Here is a 14,313-nt window from a genome sequence, read left to right as displayed (position 1 = left end):
AGCCCTCTCTAAGCGGTTTACAGAGAGTCAGCATATTGCCCCCAACAATCCGGGTCCTCATTTTACCCACCTCGGAAGGATGGAAGGCTGAGTCAACCCTGAGCCGGTGAGATTTGAACCGCTGAACTGCTGATCTAGCAGTAGCCTGCAGTGCTGCATTTAACCACTGCGCCACCTCGGCCACGACAAATGCCATTACAGCAATTGTGATGCTTTTACCTTTCACCAGAAAATTGGTAGGATTATGGGAACTCAGATACCAGAGGTTTTAGAGAGAAAGACAACAGGTGAGCTGTCTTCTTAGAAGATTGGCAGAAGCAACGGAAAGTACTCCACCACTATCTCAAGGGAACAGGTTAGGGCTAGACTGTAAAGACCAGAAAGTTTGAGATTTGAGACCTCAGTTGTACCACTTATGTCAGGACCCCAAGGTGCTTTTTCAGGAGGCAACTGGACTTTCTTGTTTTTTCTTTTGAAGACATTTCACTTCTCATCTTTTGAAGACGTTTTGCTTTTCAAAAGAAAAAAACAAAGTCCAGTTGCCTTCTGAAAAAGCACCTTTGAGACAACCATGACCTAGATGACCGAGAATCTCTTACAGACATTTATGGCAGGGTTTACTCAAACTTGGCAACTGCCTGGGGAATTCTGGGAGTTGAAGTACACCCATCTTCAAGTTGCCAAGGTTGAGAAACATTATTCTGTCGATTTGGCCCTGCTGATACCATTCCATACCATCCTTACTGAACAGTGTATTTGCAATGTTACAAACGATATAACTTGCACAGTCAGAACCTCCTAGCCTAAGGACAATCCTAATGGAAACAGCAGGGTGGCAATTATTATTTTTTCCTACACACAAAATCTGAGGTTAGTCACTGCAGTATTGCAGTGGCACGTTTTCCACACACAGCAGAATCTAAAGATGGAATTACAATTTCCATCATTACTGACTTGACGGTTGGATATGTCAGCTGGAGACGATGAGAACTAGTGAGACTGGAAAGGTGATAAGAAATGAGAAACTTGTTTGCGTGGAGGAAGAAAGTTAAGGTTTTAGGATACCCATTTTCTGTAACTAACAGCAGAAGACTACTCAGTGAACTCTGGTCAGATTGGAGTTTATAGATGAATGTTTCCAGTATGGCTTTGTATCTACAGTGCCACATTCATTCTCAAGACATATAACCTGGATCTGTTTCCTTTTTAACCTGCCTTTTCTGCAAACCTCTCCTTACCACACATTGAATAGATGGTTCTTCCCCCCCCCCCACAACGCCTGATCTTTTCCCTCCTGCTCTTGGCAGATCATTGATCCGAAGATGCCCCGGGAAGGGATGTTCCACCATGGTGTCCCCATTCCTGTGCCCCCCTTGGAGGTATTGAAGCTGGGAGAGCAAATGACTCAGGAAGCACGGGAGCATCTCTACCTGGTCCTCTTCTTCGACAACAAGCGCACCTGGTAAGGGCTGAAGCCAGGGTGGGCTTCAAAAGTTTTAGCAAGGGGTTCTCTGTCCGGTTGCTGGGTGGGCGTGGCCATGATGGGCGTGGCCTAGTCAGTCTCCTGCACTGTCGAGGGGAAGTTTTTGCCCTCTCCAGGCTCCGTGGACTTTCCTTGAGCCTCTGGGAGGGTGAAAACAGCCTCCCCAGGCTCCAGGGGCCTTTTGGAGGCTGGAAATGGGCCCATTTTCAGCCTTCCCAAACTTTCGGTAAGCCCATTTTTCCCCCTCACCGAGCCTCCACGTGCGTCCGGCATTTACCTGCATTCAAAACAGGCCGCATGGAGACTCCTGGGAGGGGAGGGGCGGGCGGGGCCAGCCAGGAGTGGGATTTGGGTGTTCTCTGAACTGCACAGAATCTTAGCTAGAGGTTCTCCTGAACCCCTGCAAACCCCCAGCAGGCCACCCCTGGCTGAAGCTCACTCTTTCCCAGGTATCAAAAACTACAAGAAAGGAACAGAGCTCAATCGAGGCTGGGAGAATTAATTGACAAGAACGGGAACAGAGTGGGGACAGAATAGCCCTCTTGTTTTGGGAGTGAACCGAGCTCTAGTGACTTTTCGCACATTCCATTCCTGCAGGCAATGGCTGCCCCGCACCAAACTTGTGCCCCTTGGCGTAAACCAGGACCTGGATAAGGAGAAGATGCTGGAAGGCCGCAAGTCCAACATCCGCAAGTCTGTCCAGATTGCCTATCACCGAGCCATGCAACACCGGAACAAGGTGCAAGGAGAGCAGACCAGTGACTCCAGCGAGAGTGACTGACCCTCCGAGGGGCTCCCGCCCTGGGTGCTCACTCAGTGCAGCTGGACTGTACGGGAGAAGGGAGCAGGGAGCTCCAGCCTTGGGAAGCCTGGCTGCTGCAGGAACACGCACAGAGCACCCAACCGCTCCTCCAGTGTGCTGGGCACACCCACAGAGCACTGTGCCCTTCACGTGGGCAAAGCCTACCTCTTGTGCCAGCCTGCCCTTCCTTGTTCCATGCCTGGAATTGCCCTGACCAGCTGCACGAGCAATACCCAGCTGCCTGCATAGCTCCTATGGGCAGTACCCTAACCCTCTGGGTCTTAAGGCTCTAGACTTTTGTAAGATACTGTATCATAGTGGGAGAATGTAAATTATTTGGGCTGCTCCGTACACCTACCCCTCCCAACATACAGAGTCTGGCCCCCGTTTCCCTGCATCATAGCACCTGTCCAGATCTATCAGCCTTTCCTTGGCCCAGCCCTACCGTCACTCTGCAGAGCAGGGCCGCCGTCTTCTCACTTGCACATTTTGATACTATAGCTTTTTGGACTCTGCCTGACCCCTCCCCCCCTCGACCCCCTCTCCCCCCTTGTAGAAACCTGGCTCTTTCTGCTGCAGCCGGGAGGGCATTTGTACTTGTATTTATTTTGGAGAAAGAAGATCTCTATTGATTCTTAGAAAATAAAATGGCTCTTTTGGAACCAAGTGGGCTCCTTGCCTTTTTAAATAATGTTTGCGGAAATGAATAAAGGGAATCTCTGGGTTTTTCTGGTCTCATAGGATGTGCTGACTCTCTTTGTGTGTTTTCTTGGCTTCAATTAAATCATTGAGCTATCTTTACTATCCTGTTATCAGGATTAGCATCCCCCCACCACCATTGTTTTATGGAGCATTAGCAACATACGTAAGATTTAATATCTAGAAATGATAATGATTTCACTTTGTAGAAAAAAATGGCTTAAAGAATTGTTTTCATCATTCCTTGTATTTTAGTTTACTGCACTGAAGCTTCATTTTTCCTTCAAAGGGCTCAGCAAATTATTCTCAATGCTCTTCCCATCCAGATGACAAAGTTAGAACTTGAAGATATTAGCAGAACAACTTGTTTTCAGGTTATTCATAAAGTCACATTTTAGACCAATAGTGCCAAATACGTATATGGTTCTTTTTTTAAAAAAAAAAAGCTTCTAATTGTTTTGGAAGGATTGTTGTCAAATCTATTCATTTCATCCAATATTTAGATATTGCACCTACCCTTCCTTCCACTGCAGTCGCTTCATTTGTTGTATTTCCGAAGAAATCTTTAATTTACTCCCCCCCCCTTTTTTTCCTAAAGTGTCTTTTTAGATGAACTAAACTGCACGAGAATCATTTCATCTAATATAATCTCTCTCTCTCTCTCACACACACACACACACACACACTCACTCACTCTCTCTCTCTCATTGGGAGTGTAAGATTGAGATTGTCTTGGCAATGTTTCAGCAAGGTCTCACAGCCTGAAGATGGCGAATGAGACCTCGCTAGATTATTTACTCTCTGAAAATAAATACTGTGGGAGTAAGACACCCTAACACCCCTTGGTGTGTGTGTTCCATTAAAATACAGCCTGTTGTGCAAACAGCTTCTACCATACTGCCTTAAAATGGCTTCTACTGTACAGTGCTGTGGAGTTGCCATAGTAACGGCTTCACAGTACTCCACAAGGGGTCTCCATCTGGTAAGGGGGAAAATCCTACATTAGAAATTGCGGCAACGTTCATGGAAAGAGGGTAGCGCCGGGTTATCAGCTAGTTATAAATAAATAATATGCCCTAATGTGCGAGAAGGAAGCTGGGATTGTTGCTTGCATTTGAAAAAAGCAACAGCAGCAAAGCAGAAACACCTCCCACTTCCAACCATCCTCATCACCAATTCATTAGGGCTAAACTCATGCTTTTTGTCCCAAAGGCAGTAAAATTTTTACAGGCCCAGAAACTTCAAAGGGAATTAGCTTATTAATTCTCCTATGCAGTTTACTCAAAAGAATACACACTGATATTTCAGGTGTCTACCTAACTGAACCAAATCTTGGCATTTTTAGCACCCTGCCAACATCCATAGGCAGCTTCACCCCACCCAGGCTCTTAGCCTACAAAAGAGTGAGTGTGTGGAGAAATGGTGGAGGATAAGAAGACAACAAGGAGGCAATGAAGCAGGAAGTGATGTTTGGAAATGTACAATTACTGCAGGAGGTAAGGGAAAGGGCAATCAATCAACTGCCAGGATTACAAGTGTTTGTAAGCAATCCACTGTGGTCCAGTTGTCTTTTGAAAAGCCCCTTTGGGATAACCATGACCTGGATGATTGAGAATCTCCACAGACATTTAACCCATCATGGGGTAATTTCTACTTGGCACTTGGCTTAAGACTTTGGGCTGGAGTTCGATAGCAGCCAGAAAAAGACAAACCACATTGAGGTAGGCCCTAATCCCAAGACACAAGAATTTTAGAGAAAGGCAAAAGTTGTATGCTACTATACAAATTTTAAGACTTACTTGCTATAAGGAATAACTATCATTATTTACATGGCTACATCAGCTCTCAAAATCTAGGAGGATGGAGTTAACCCAGGGCAAGTATTATTAGGAAAAGCATGTACCACAATAAAGCAGTTTGACAGTTATCTTGTATGCTGTGACGTGTCCAGTTTTTGAAAAACAAAGAATCCTCACAAGTATAAAGAGTTTTAAAAACTTGAGTAAGAGCTTTGATTCCACACAATTTGCAATCTGGCCTTGGAAAAGGTGAATTATTGTACCCAAAGATCAAATAAATATCTTATTTAAATTATAGTAATTTTTAATGAAATGTATATTTGGATGATTGATAATGAAAATAATGATTTAAAATTAAATGTGCATTATATTCCCACTAATTTCATCAATTTGGATGAATTTAAAGAAAATGCATCACTTACAAGAATCCAGAATTCAAAATGTTATATACCATGGAAATGAATTCCATCTTCTGCTTCAATGCCCAACATATTTATTTGATGTGACCCTATTATTCTTAATGTCAATTTTAGCAGCTAATCAGCTAAAAGAAGTGGAAATGTAGCTTTTGTTGCTGTTGTTAAGATCAAACACTCTATGATCAAGTGTTTAATTTAAGTGTCTTTCGGCACTTTTTACAAGACAGATTAAGGGCTGATCACCTTGAAATGGCAGCAGTAATGTGTTTTATCAATAGCTTAAATATCACTGCATGTTAATGTATATGGCTTGTCAAGGTGAATCTGGGTGGGTGAAGAGAATTTAAAACAATATAAATAATTATAAACCAAAATAAACAACAAAAAAGGCTGCCAAGAATTAAAAAAACCTCAGAATAACAACAATGCCCCTAATCGGGGCCTGACTAACTTTCTAACCCCCATGCTTGACAAGAAAAGAAAGGATAATTGAAAGGATGCTTGCCAACAACAGCAACAACAATTAGTATTTGTGATGCATTTTTGAATGTTCAGTTGGCTGAGTCTCATGTTTAATGAATAAAGTATATAATGATGGTGATGATAGTAATAATAGTAATAGTTTTCTGCCTGAAACTCTTGCTAGATATTTAAACTATGATTATAGCAAAGAGTATCCAGTTCAAGGAAAATTGTGCTACCATCTACTGCCCAGTTAACGATAGCTCCATTTCCGTCCTCGGCTAAAAGGGCCGCTTCCTTTCCCATCCGCCTTGCAACATCCATACAAAACCTTTTTCATGCCTTATCTAGCCTTAACCCGCGGACAGGAAGAATCCTTTCTGTGCCCAAAGACCCGGGCTTCCGCCCAAACAGACCATAAAGACCTCCCCTCGCAGCCCTAGAGCGGAAAGCGGTTGCCCCGCTCTACCCCTGCGCGGCCCCTCCTCTAAATCCAGGGACCGCTCTCTATGGTGATTTTACGGACTCGGAGGTACGGGTTTTGCGCCAAACTGGTGCAGCCAGAGCTGCGGCCGGAGCGCGCTCATCCCTAAGGACAGCGGACAGCAGAAGGCACAACATGAACCCCCGGCCGACCCAGCTGCCTCGAGCGACTCCCTGGCGCTCCCTGCCTTGCCCGCGCACCGAACTCCGCCTTGACCTGGTACTCTGTGGCGGGCAGACCTTCCGGTTAGTGCGCCCCCTGGCGGCTCCCAGCCAGGAATTGCAACCTTTTTCGAAAGCATCTCCTTAAATTTTCCCCTCGGCCCTTTTCTTTCTTTCTTTGCATCGCCGTTCGCCCTTGGTTGGCTTCTCCGCCGCAGTCATTTTTTAACTTGCCCCTCTCTGGGTTTGCTGCCTTGCTTCCCCCTTGGCTACGCCCCAGGGTTGTGCAGCTTGGGGATGCACGGAGGCCTGCTGATGAAGGAAGCAAGCGCTTTGAATGCATGCATAAAAGCCCCGACAGACTCGCGGGGGGGGGGGGGAAGAGCGAGAGATGTTGGCCAGGCTCTCTTGGTATATATTCTGCTTTGTGCAAGCAATGCTCCTGCGGCCTTTTCCCATCATCCACAACCTCTAATCATCATCATCATCATCATTATTATTATGGTTTATCCTCCATTTGTAAAAGAAAGGAAGATGAGCACCGCCCCCTATAGTTGGTAAGGACTGGCGAAGTAAAATCCGCAGGGATTCCTTTTGCTTTACCACTTGTAGGAAGGATGAAAACCCATCTTTTTGCAAAGAAGGGGATGGCACTCCTTAGGGTTTTTTGGGGAGGGGGGAGGAAGGGGCGGCTACCACTTGCATTTTGCAAACGGTGCTGCCCCTTTTCTCCCTCCCCTCCCAAAGCCACAATATCATTAAATAATAAAAAGCCCTTCTAATTCTTCGAAGCATCGGTAGAATCTACTGTCTTTTTGAGCTCTTTTGTTTTAGGCGTGTAATCTTGGCTTCATGGAGCTGAAGCCTTGAGCTACAAATCCGTCGCTCTGGGCACAGCCATTGGCTCCCTGAATTCTCTTCATGCTGCTATTGTCAGAGAACCTTAGAGATCACTGCAATAGAAGACAAGATATGTAGCTCAGGGTTGAACTGGGGAGTTCTTGTTACTCTCACAGCTTGGTTGCTCACTTGCAGATGCTTCATTGTCCAATTAGCCCCAAGGACTTCATAGATCACTTTACACACCTATGAAAAATCTGCATCAGGGGAAATCTGCAACCAAACAGGACAGGTACAGACTTCAACGCAGTCCAATAGTTAAGACTACAGAACAAAACAATTGTAACCAGCCTGCCTTCCATTGAGGACCTGTGTACTGCACGAGCCAGAAAGAGACACTGTCTACAGACGTTTCACATCCTGGACATAAACCATTTCAACTTCTCCCCTCAGATGCTGCTATAAGGCATGGCATGCCAAAACAATTAGGCACAAAAATAGTTTTCCCCCCATGCCATCACTCTGCTAATAGCTGTAGCAATAGCACTTAGACTTATATACCGCTTCATAGTGCTTTACAGCCCTCTCTAAGCAGTTTACAGAGTCAGCCTATGGCCCCCAACAATCTGGGTCCTCATTTTACCCACCTCGAAAGGATGGAAGGCTGAGTCAACCTTGAGCCTGGTGGGATTCAAACTGCCAAACTGCAGCTAGCAGTCAGCTGAAGTAGCCTGCAATAAAACACCTACCTCCCCCAGCACTGTTACGCCTAAAGGTATTACCAATGGAATAGGGCTGTATTACTATTATCCTTCTCGTCTTCTTAAAAGACAACTGGACTTTGTTTTTCCTTAAAGATGTTTCACTTCTCATCCAAGAAACTTCTTCAGTTCTGACCGAACGATTTAAATCCTTCTATCCTCCACCATTCAGTCAGAATCGAAGAAGCTTCTTAGAGGAGAAGCAAAACATCTTCAGGAAAAAACAAAGTCCAGTTGCCTTTGAAAAAAAAAACCACCTTTGAGACTGTTTCTCTAAATGACAAATTGCATTACATTGACTTTCATCCCCAATCTGAAGTTCTTTAGGGGCTGTAACAAAATTTAGTCTGCGCATCAGTTTTATTTTATTTGTATATTTTGTGGTTATAATCAGAATAGAACTGGATGGGATCTTGGAAGTCTTCTAGTCCTGCCCCCTGTTCAAGCAGGAGACCCTGGACTATATCATTTCAGATAGGTGACTGTGCAGTCTTTTCTTAAAAATCTCCAGTGATGAAGCCCCTATAACTTCTGAAGGCAAGCTGTTCCACCGGTTAATTGTCCTCACTGTTAGGAAGTTTCTCCTTAATTCCAGGTTGCTTCTTTCCTAGATTAGTTTCCATCCATTGTTTCTTGACTTCTGGTGCTCAGAAAAATAAGTTGACCCCCCTCCTCTTCTTTATGGCAACCTCTCAAATACTGGAATACTGCTATCATGTCACCCCTAATTCTTCTTTTCTCTAGACTGGCCATACCCAATTCCTGCAACCGTCCTTCATGTTTTTGTCTCCATGCCTTTAATCATCTTAATTGCTCTTCTTTGCACTTTTTCCAAAGTCTCAACATCTTTTTTGTAATGTGGTGGTGACTAAATCTAGATGCAGTATTCCAGGTGTGGCCATACCTAAGGCTTTAAAGAAATAAATAACATTAAAATTGCCTGTACCCTCAGAACCCCAGTTGTAGGATATATGAGGAAGAAGCTTCTCCTTGGTCAGTGGCGAGCAACGGAGTGCCTTTCTTCCAGAAATAAATGTATTTCTCCTTCTGTTTTCAATAAGGGAATTAATCCTGTACCTTGTAACCATGCATTTTTTGAATTGCACCACTAATAAAGGTAATTGCATGTTAAGCCGATAATAACTTAGCTTGTTTACCTTTGAGTGCTCCATAGATAAAAGGCAGGAAATAATAATAACTTTTATAACTTTGGGGACGTGAATAGCTTAACGGTAGAAGCCGGCTGCTATCACTGGTTATTTGCTCAAACAGTTTAGAGAGTTAATCAGAGTTGATTGGAGAGCAGCTGTCAGAGAAGCTATCAAGTTAGTTGGAAAACAAACTCACTACTGTAGATATAAGAAGCTTCCTTTTTTTTTCTTATCTCATTTTGCATGCTAGCAAAATGTTAGTAGTACCATCATGCAATCTAATATAATTATTAATACTTAAAGTGAAGATGCTTTCCAAGAACTGGACATACCACACCGTACCAAATCTATACATAGTGTTTTAGCACACCCGGTCTCCATGGACACCAACTAGCAGCCAGAATACATTGTTGAAAAGAAATATCCTTCTGGATTCGGCTCCAAGTGGGGAAAAAAGACACTGGAGACATGGAGGCTGCTTGGAAAGATGGTTTTAATGGTGGACAGGACCACATGGCTTGAGCCCTGAACAGAAAAGGTGATCACATGCTTCAACGTTGGTGGAGAAAAGAGAAGGGAAGGCAAGGAAGGAAGAGAAGCTGAGTCCCTAGTTTTATGCCCTCTCTGGCCTTTAATCTTGAGCTAGTATTCTGATTGGTTGTCAGACTCCCTTGGGGCCATGCAGGGGCAACTCTCTAGGCTGCGTTTGAATCCAGGTTTGGTTGAGTTCTCAGATGCCATGTGGTGAGTTGGGTAAAGTGCCAATATTATCATGCTTTAATCCCATCCCCCTGGAGCTGAAGGGGAGAACTCTTTATTATGTAAAGGGACTAGGTTGGCCTTCTTAATGGCCCATTGACAAAGCGTGTGGGGGCAGGAAGCTGCAGGGAGCTATTTTCTCTTTATAAAACATGCTTCTTCCTTTTCACATCCAGGGAAATATAATATTCTGCCTTTTCCATATTTCCTAGGATATTTCATTTTTCTGGGAGAGGGGTGGGTGATAACTTCCTACAACATAAGGAACACTCCTGAATCTTATAACACATGGACAGATTTGATCATAGTTTCAACTGGGAAACTCTGACCCTCCTAGAAAAAGTCCAAGAACACTGGAGAATACCTGGAAGCCTGGCACCCTGACAAATCAGTCCTCAATAGACATAAACAATATCTAGGTACAGGCAGTCCTGGACTTGCAAACACAATTGAGACCAACATTTCTGTCGCTAAGTGAGACAGTTGTTAAGTGAATTTTGCCCCATTGTACGACCTTTCCTGCCACAGTTGCTAAGTGAATCTCTGTAATTGTTCAGTTAGTCGCATGGTTTTGAAGTGAATCTGGCTTCCCCGTGGACTTTGCTTGTCAGAAGATCGCAAAAGGGGGATCCCATGACGCTAGGGCACGGCAACTGTCATAAATATGAGTCAGTTGCCAAGCATCCGAATTTTGATTGCGTGATCACGGGGGATGCTACAATGGCCATGTGTGAAAGTGGCCATAATTCACTTTTTCATGCGGTTGTACGTGGGGGATTACCTAAATTGACTGAAGGATGTGGATAGCCTTTTCTTTTTAGATGAGCCTTGTGTTGTAGTCCGTTGGTGGCTTGCAGAGCTGGCAGCAGATTCGGACAGTAAGGGAGTTGGGGAGGAACATGGGCCAGTCCTGGAGTCTGGGAAAGGCTCTGATGAGGGCTCTGTGTCGGAGGCAGAGAGGGGACCAGGGCCATCTGGGAGTTATGTGCTGACATCAGCGAGGCAGAAGAACAGGGGGAGCCTGTTCCCAGTGTGCGCATGGACAGAGCTGCCAGAAGGCAAGAACAATTAAGAAGAAAAAGGGGGTAACTTGGGAGTAAGGCTTGGAGATGATTCAGAGGTGGGTTCCTACCAGTTCGCACCTATTCGGTAGAACCGGTTCGTCAAATCTACCAAACTGGTTAGAAGAGGTTCCACCAGTGGACCCGGAAAGCAGGCCACACCTACAGAAGAGGTTCCAAAATTTTTTCAAACCCACCACTGAGATGATTGGTCCCTCCCCTAAGTCATAAAAGAGGAGTAAAGGGATGTGAGCCTCTGCAGGAAGCAATGAGTTCATTCTGGTTGGTTCAAACTCTGAGAAGCTCCGTTTGACTCTGTGCTACGTTGGCCTTGCAAAAGGTCTCTGGCAGTGTTTCAAGGGAGTTAAAGGTGGGTGCTTATTAACATTCCCCTGAAAGACTTTGGCAACTCGAGCAGACATCTGTCGGACTCTTCACAGACTGTTTGTGAATCCTTATGGGCTGTGAATTACCATAATTCACAGCCATTTAAATAAAAGAGGGTTTGGGGACTAAAAGTATGATTTATACTTTCTCATGAAGCCTAGGTCAGAACACCTTGGCTGTTTCTGCTGCTAACCAAGCCTGTGATTTTCTCAGGTGGTCTGAAACCAGCCCCGGCTACTGGACTGGCGTGCTGGCTGGACGAGTCCTGGACTCTCACGCAGTCTGAGGAACATCTCTGGTATACCTTGCATGAAGAGGAAAAGGAGGACGGTGGCAGAGAAGAAGAAGGCCTCTCCGAACCTCCCCTGAAGAAGAGCAGGAAGCAAACACAGCCAGAACCGAATCGTCCTGGGACAAGCGAACGTCCGGGCAGCCATTTGTCTGGAGAGTTGGCCCGGGGAACAGATGGGATGACTCCTTCTCAGATCTCCAGGACTATTTCCAACTACATGTAAATGTATCTGGGTTATACCAGGGTTGGTCTTATGTTGACTCGCATTTCCGGGAAATAGGTGTTAAATTCCCAGGTAGGCAAACTAGCACTGGAGAATAATGCACTGCTACAATAAAAATATATGAGTTTGGTTTACATCAGGGGTAGTCAACCTTTCTATACCTACCGCCCACTTTTGTATCTCTGTTAGTAGTAAAATTTTCTAACCGCCCACTGGTTCCACAGTAATGGTGATTATAAAGTAGGGAAGTAACTTTATAAAATTTATAAAGCAGAGCTGCAGCAAACCCTACCGCCCACCATGAAAGCTGGAACGCCCACTAGTGGGCGGTAGGGACCAGGTTGACTACCACTGGTTTACATGATGAAAAAATAGTATCTGGGTACTTGAGAGACCACCTGCTGCCAATTACCTCCCAAAGACCCATTAGATCACACAGGGTTAGCCTCCTCCGGGTTCCGTCTACCAGCCAATGTCATCTGGCTACTACCCGGAGGAGGGCCTTCTCTGTGGCAGCTCCGGCCCTCTGGAACGAACTCCCCGCAGGGATTCGGACCCTCACCTCTCTCCAGGCCTTCCGAAAAGCCGTCAAAACCTGGCTTTACCGGCAGGCCTGGGGTTGATGAGTTCCCCTCCCCTCTCGACTTGTGTGGTTGTGTGATTCTTGGCTATTTTAATTACTTGTATTCTGTTCTATGTTCCCCTTTTCCCCTTTTGAGTTGTTCGCCGCCCTGAGTCCCTCCCGGAGAAGGGCGGCATATAAATAATAAAATTCAATTCAATTCAGTAACAATATCCTAATTTGTATGTGAGCGCTTGTTTTCACGAATTAGAACTAAGTGATGTTTTATTTAGTGGAGAGTAATTGACCAGCATAATCAGTGTAAGGGACGAGGTGGTTCAGTGGTTAAGACGCTGAGTTTGTCGGTCAAAAAGGTTGGCAGTTCAGCGGTTCGAATCCCTATCACCGCCTAATGGAGTGAGCTCCTGTTACTTGTCCCAGCTTCTGCCAATCTAGCAGTCCGAAAGCATGTTTAAAATGCAAGTAGAAAAATAGGGACCACCTTTGGTGGAAGGTAACAGTGTTCCATGCGTCTTCGGCATTTAGTCATGCCGGCCACATGACCACGGAGACGTCTTCGGACAGCGCTGGCTCTTAGGCTTAGAAACAGAGATGAGCACCACCCCCCTAGACTAGAGTCAGGAATGAGTAGCACATATCTGCGAAGGGAAACTTTACTTTTATCTTTTAACTGACCAGCAGCAAAGCTGTGTCTTATATTGAGAGCGCAGAATTTGAATTCTTAAATGTCTTTATTTTTTATGCATTTTAGGGAACATTGTCCTTGTCTGGCAGGGGGAGATTTGAAAATGGGCAGGCAGGTGATCCCAAAGTGAGGCTTCCTTGAACTTAGTTGTTTTCTTGCAAACATTTTATTACCTGCACTGCAGATAAAAAAATGCAGCCCTGATGATGTTACCTAGTTGGATAATGAAACGTCTGCAAGAAATACAACCACGCTTAAAGAGCGAGCACCAAGGACCCCTCATTTTAAACCCTGAGCTACAATATTCTCCTTATTGGTGAGGCTTTCTTGCTCAGGGTTCTCTCTCAGCTTACTGCTAGTACCATGAAAATCTAGAAATCGGAAACCACAGTATAATTCAGCGGCAAGGAAAACTGAATTTCTTAGCTTAAACATAAAGCATGTGACTAGCGATAGGAAACATAGAAACATACAAATGGATGGCAGAAAAAGACCTAGTGGCTCTTTATTTCTCCAGGTGTCCGGGTGCTTGCGGCAGGACCCAGTGGAGTGCCTCTTCTCCTTCATCTGCACCTCCAACAACCACCTGTCCCGCATCACCAACATGAGTCAACACCTGTGCCAGGCCTTTGGGCGCCGCCTCTGCCAGCTGGATACCAAGACCTATCATGCCTTCCCCACACTGCAAGCAATGGCAGGTAAAACCTTAGGCTCACAGTTGCTTTGCGGCCTTTCCCTCCACAAACCATCCACCTACGTCTTCTGACTGCTTCTCCGCTTTCTGTTCTATCCCCAAAAGGATACACCAATGACAGTGTTGGAAGGGACCTTGCAGGTCATCTAGTCCACCCCCCTACTCTCGCAGGAGACCTATACAATCTCCTTCTCTTCTATATATTCAAAAAATGGCTGTGTGGTGTGTATGTTCCAGCATAACTCTGGAACGCCTCGAGCAATTTCAACCACACTTGGTACACAGATGACTTACTTTCTGGAAACAAATACTGTGGGGATGAGATACCCCCAACACCCCTCGGTGTGTGTGTTGTGTTCTGTTAAGATACAGCCTGTTGTGCCTTAAAAATGGCTTCTACTGTACTGCCGTAAAATGGATTCCTACTGTACAGTGCAGTGGAGTTGCCATGATAATGGCTTCCCAGTACTCCACAAGGGGGATCCCTCTGGTAAAGGGGAAAATTCAACATCAGAAATTATGTTTGGTCCGGATATTTTCCCCCTATAAATAAATACCTGGGCAACGA

The 14,313-nt window shown here is 45.1% G+C and overlaps 2 protein-coding genes across 6 annotated transcripts in view; both read left to right on the top strand.

The window, feature by feature from the left end:
* LOC116503867 (peregrin) overlaps positions 1 to 2,947 on the top strand; it is a 31,852-nt gene extending 28,905 nt beyond the window's left edge. For all 5 annotated transcript variants that reach the window (XM_032210553.1, XM_032210554.1, XM_032210552.1 and 2 more), the window contains exons 13-14: positions 1,308 to 1,462; positions 2,081 to 2,947. In XM_032210553.1, the coding sequence (XP_032066444.1) occupies positions 1,308 to 1,462; positions 2,081 to 2,264 (339 nt within the window). In that variant the 3' untranslated portion in view covers positions 2,265 to 2,947. The remainder of the gene's footprint in view (positions 1 to 1,307; positions 1,463 to 2,080) is intronic.
* Positions 2,948 to 6,170: 3,223 nt separating this feature from the next.
* Positions 6,171 to 14,313, top strand: part of LOC116524030 (N-glycosylase/DNA lyase-like) — a 12,762-nt gene continuing 4,619 nt past the window's right edge. The window contains 6 exon segments of the mRNA XM_032239127.1: positions 6,171 to 6,393; positions 11,482 to 11,533; positions 11,535 to 11,751; positions 11,754 to 11,855; positions 13,569 to 13,579; positions 13,581 to 13,749. Coding sequence (XP_032095018.1) covers positions 6,284 to 6,393; positions 11,482 to 11,533; positions 11,535 to 11,751; positions 11,754 to 11,855; positions 13,569 to 13,579; positions 13,581 to 13,749 — 661 coding nt within the window. The 5' untranslated portion in view covers positions 6,171 to 6,283.

This window comes from Thamnophis elegans, chromosome 2, assembly GCF_009769535.1.
Source record: "Thamnophis elegans isolate rThaEle1 chromosome 2, rThaEle1.pri, whole genome shotgun sequence".
NCBI lineage: Eukaryota > Metazoa > Chordata > Lepidosauria > Squamata > Colubridae > Thamnophis > Thamnophis elegans.
This window is presented reverse-complemented; position numbering and strand designations above follow the sequence as displayed.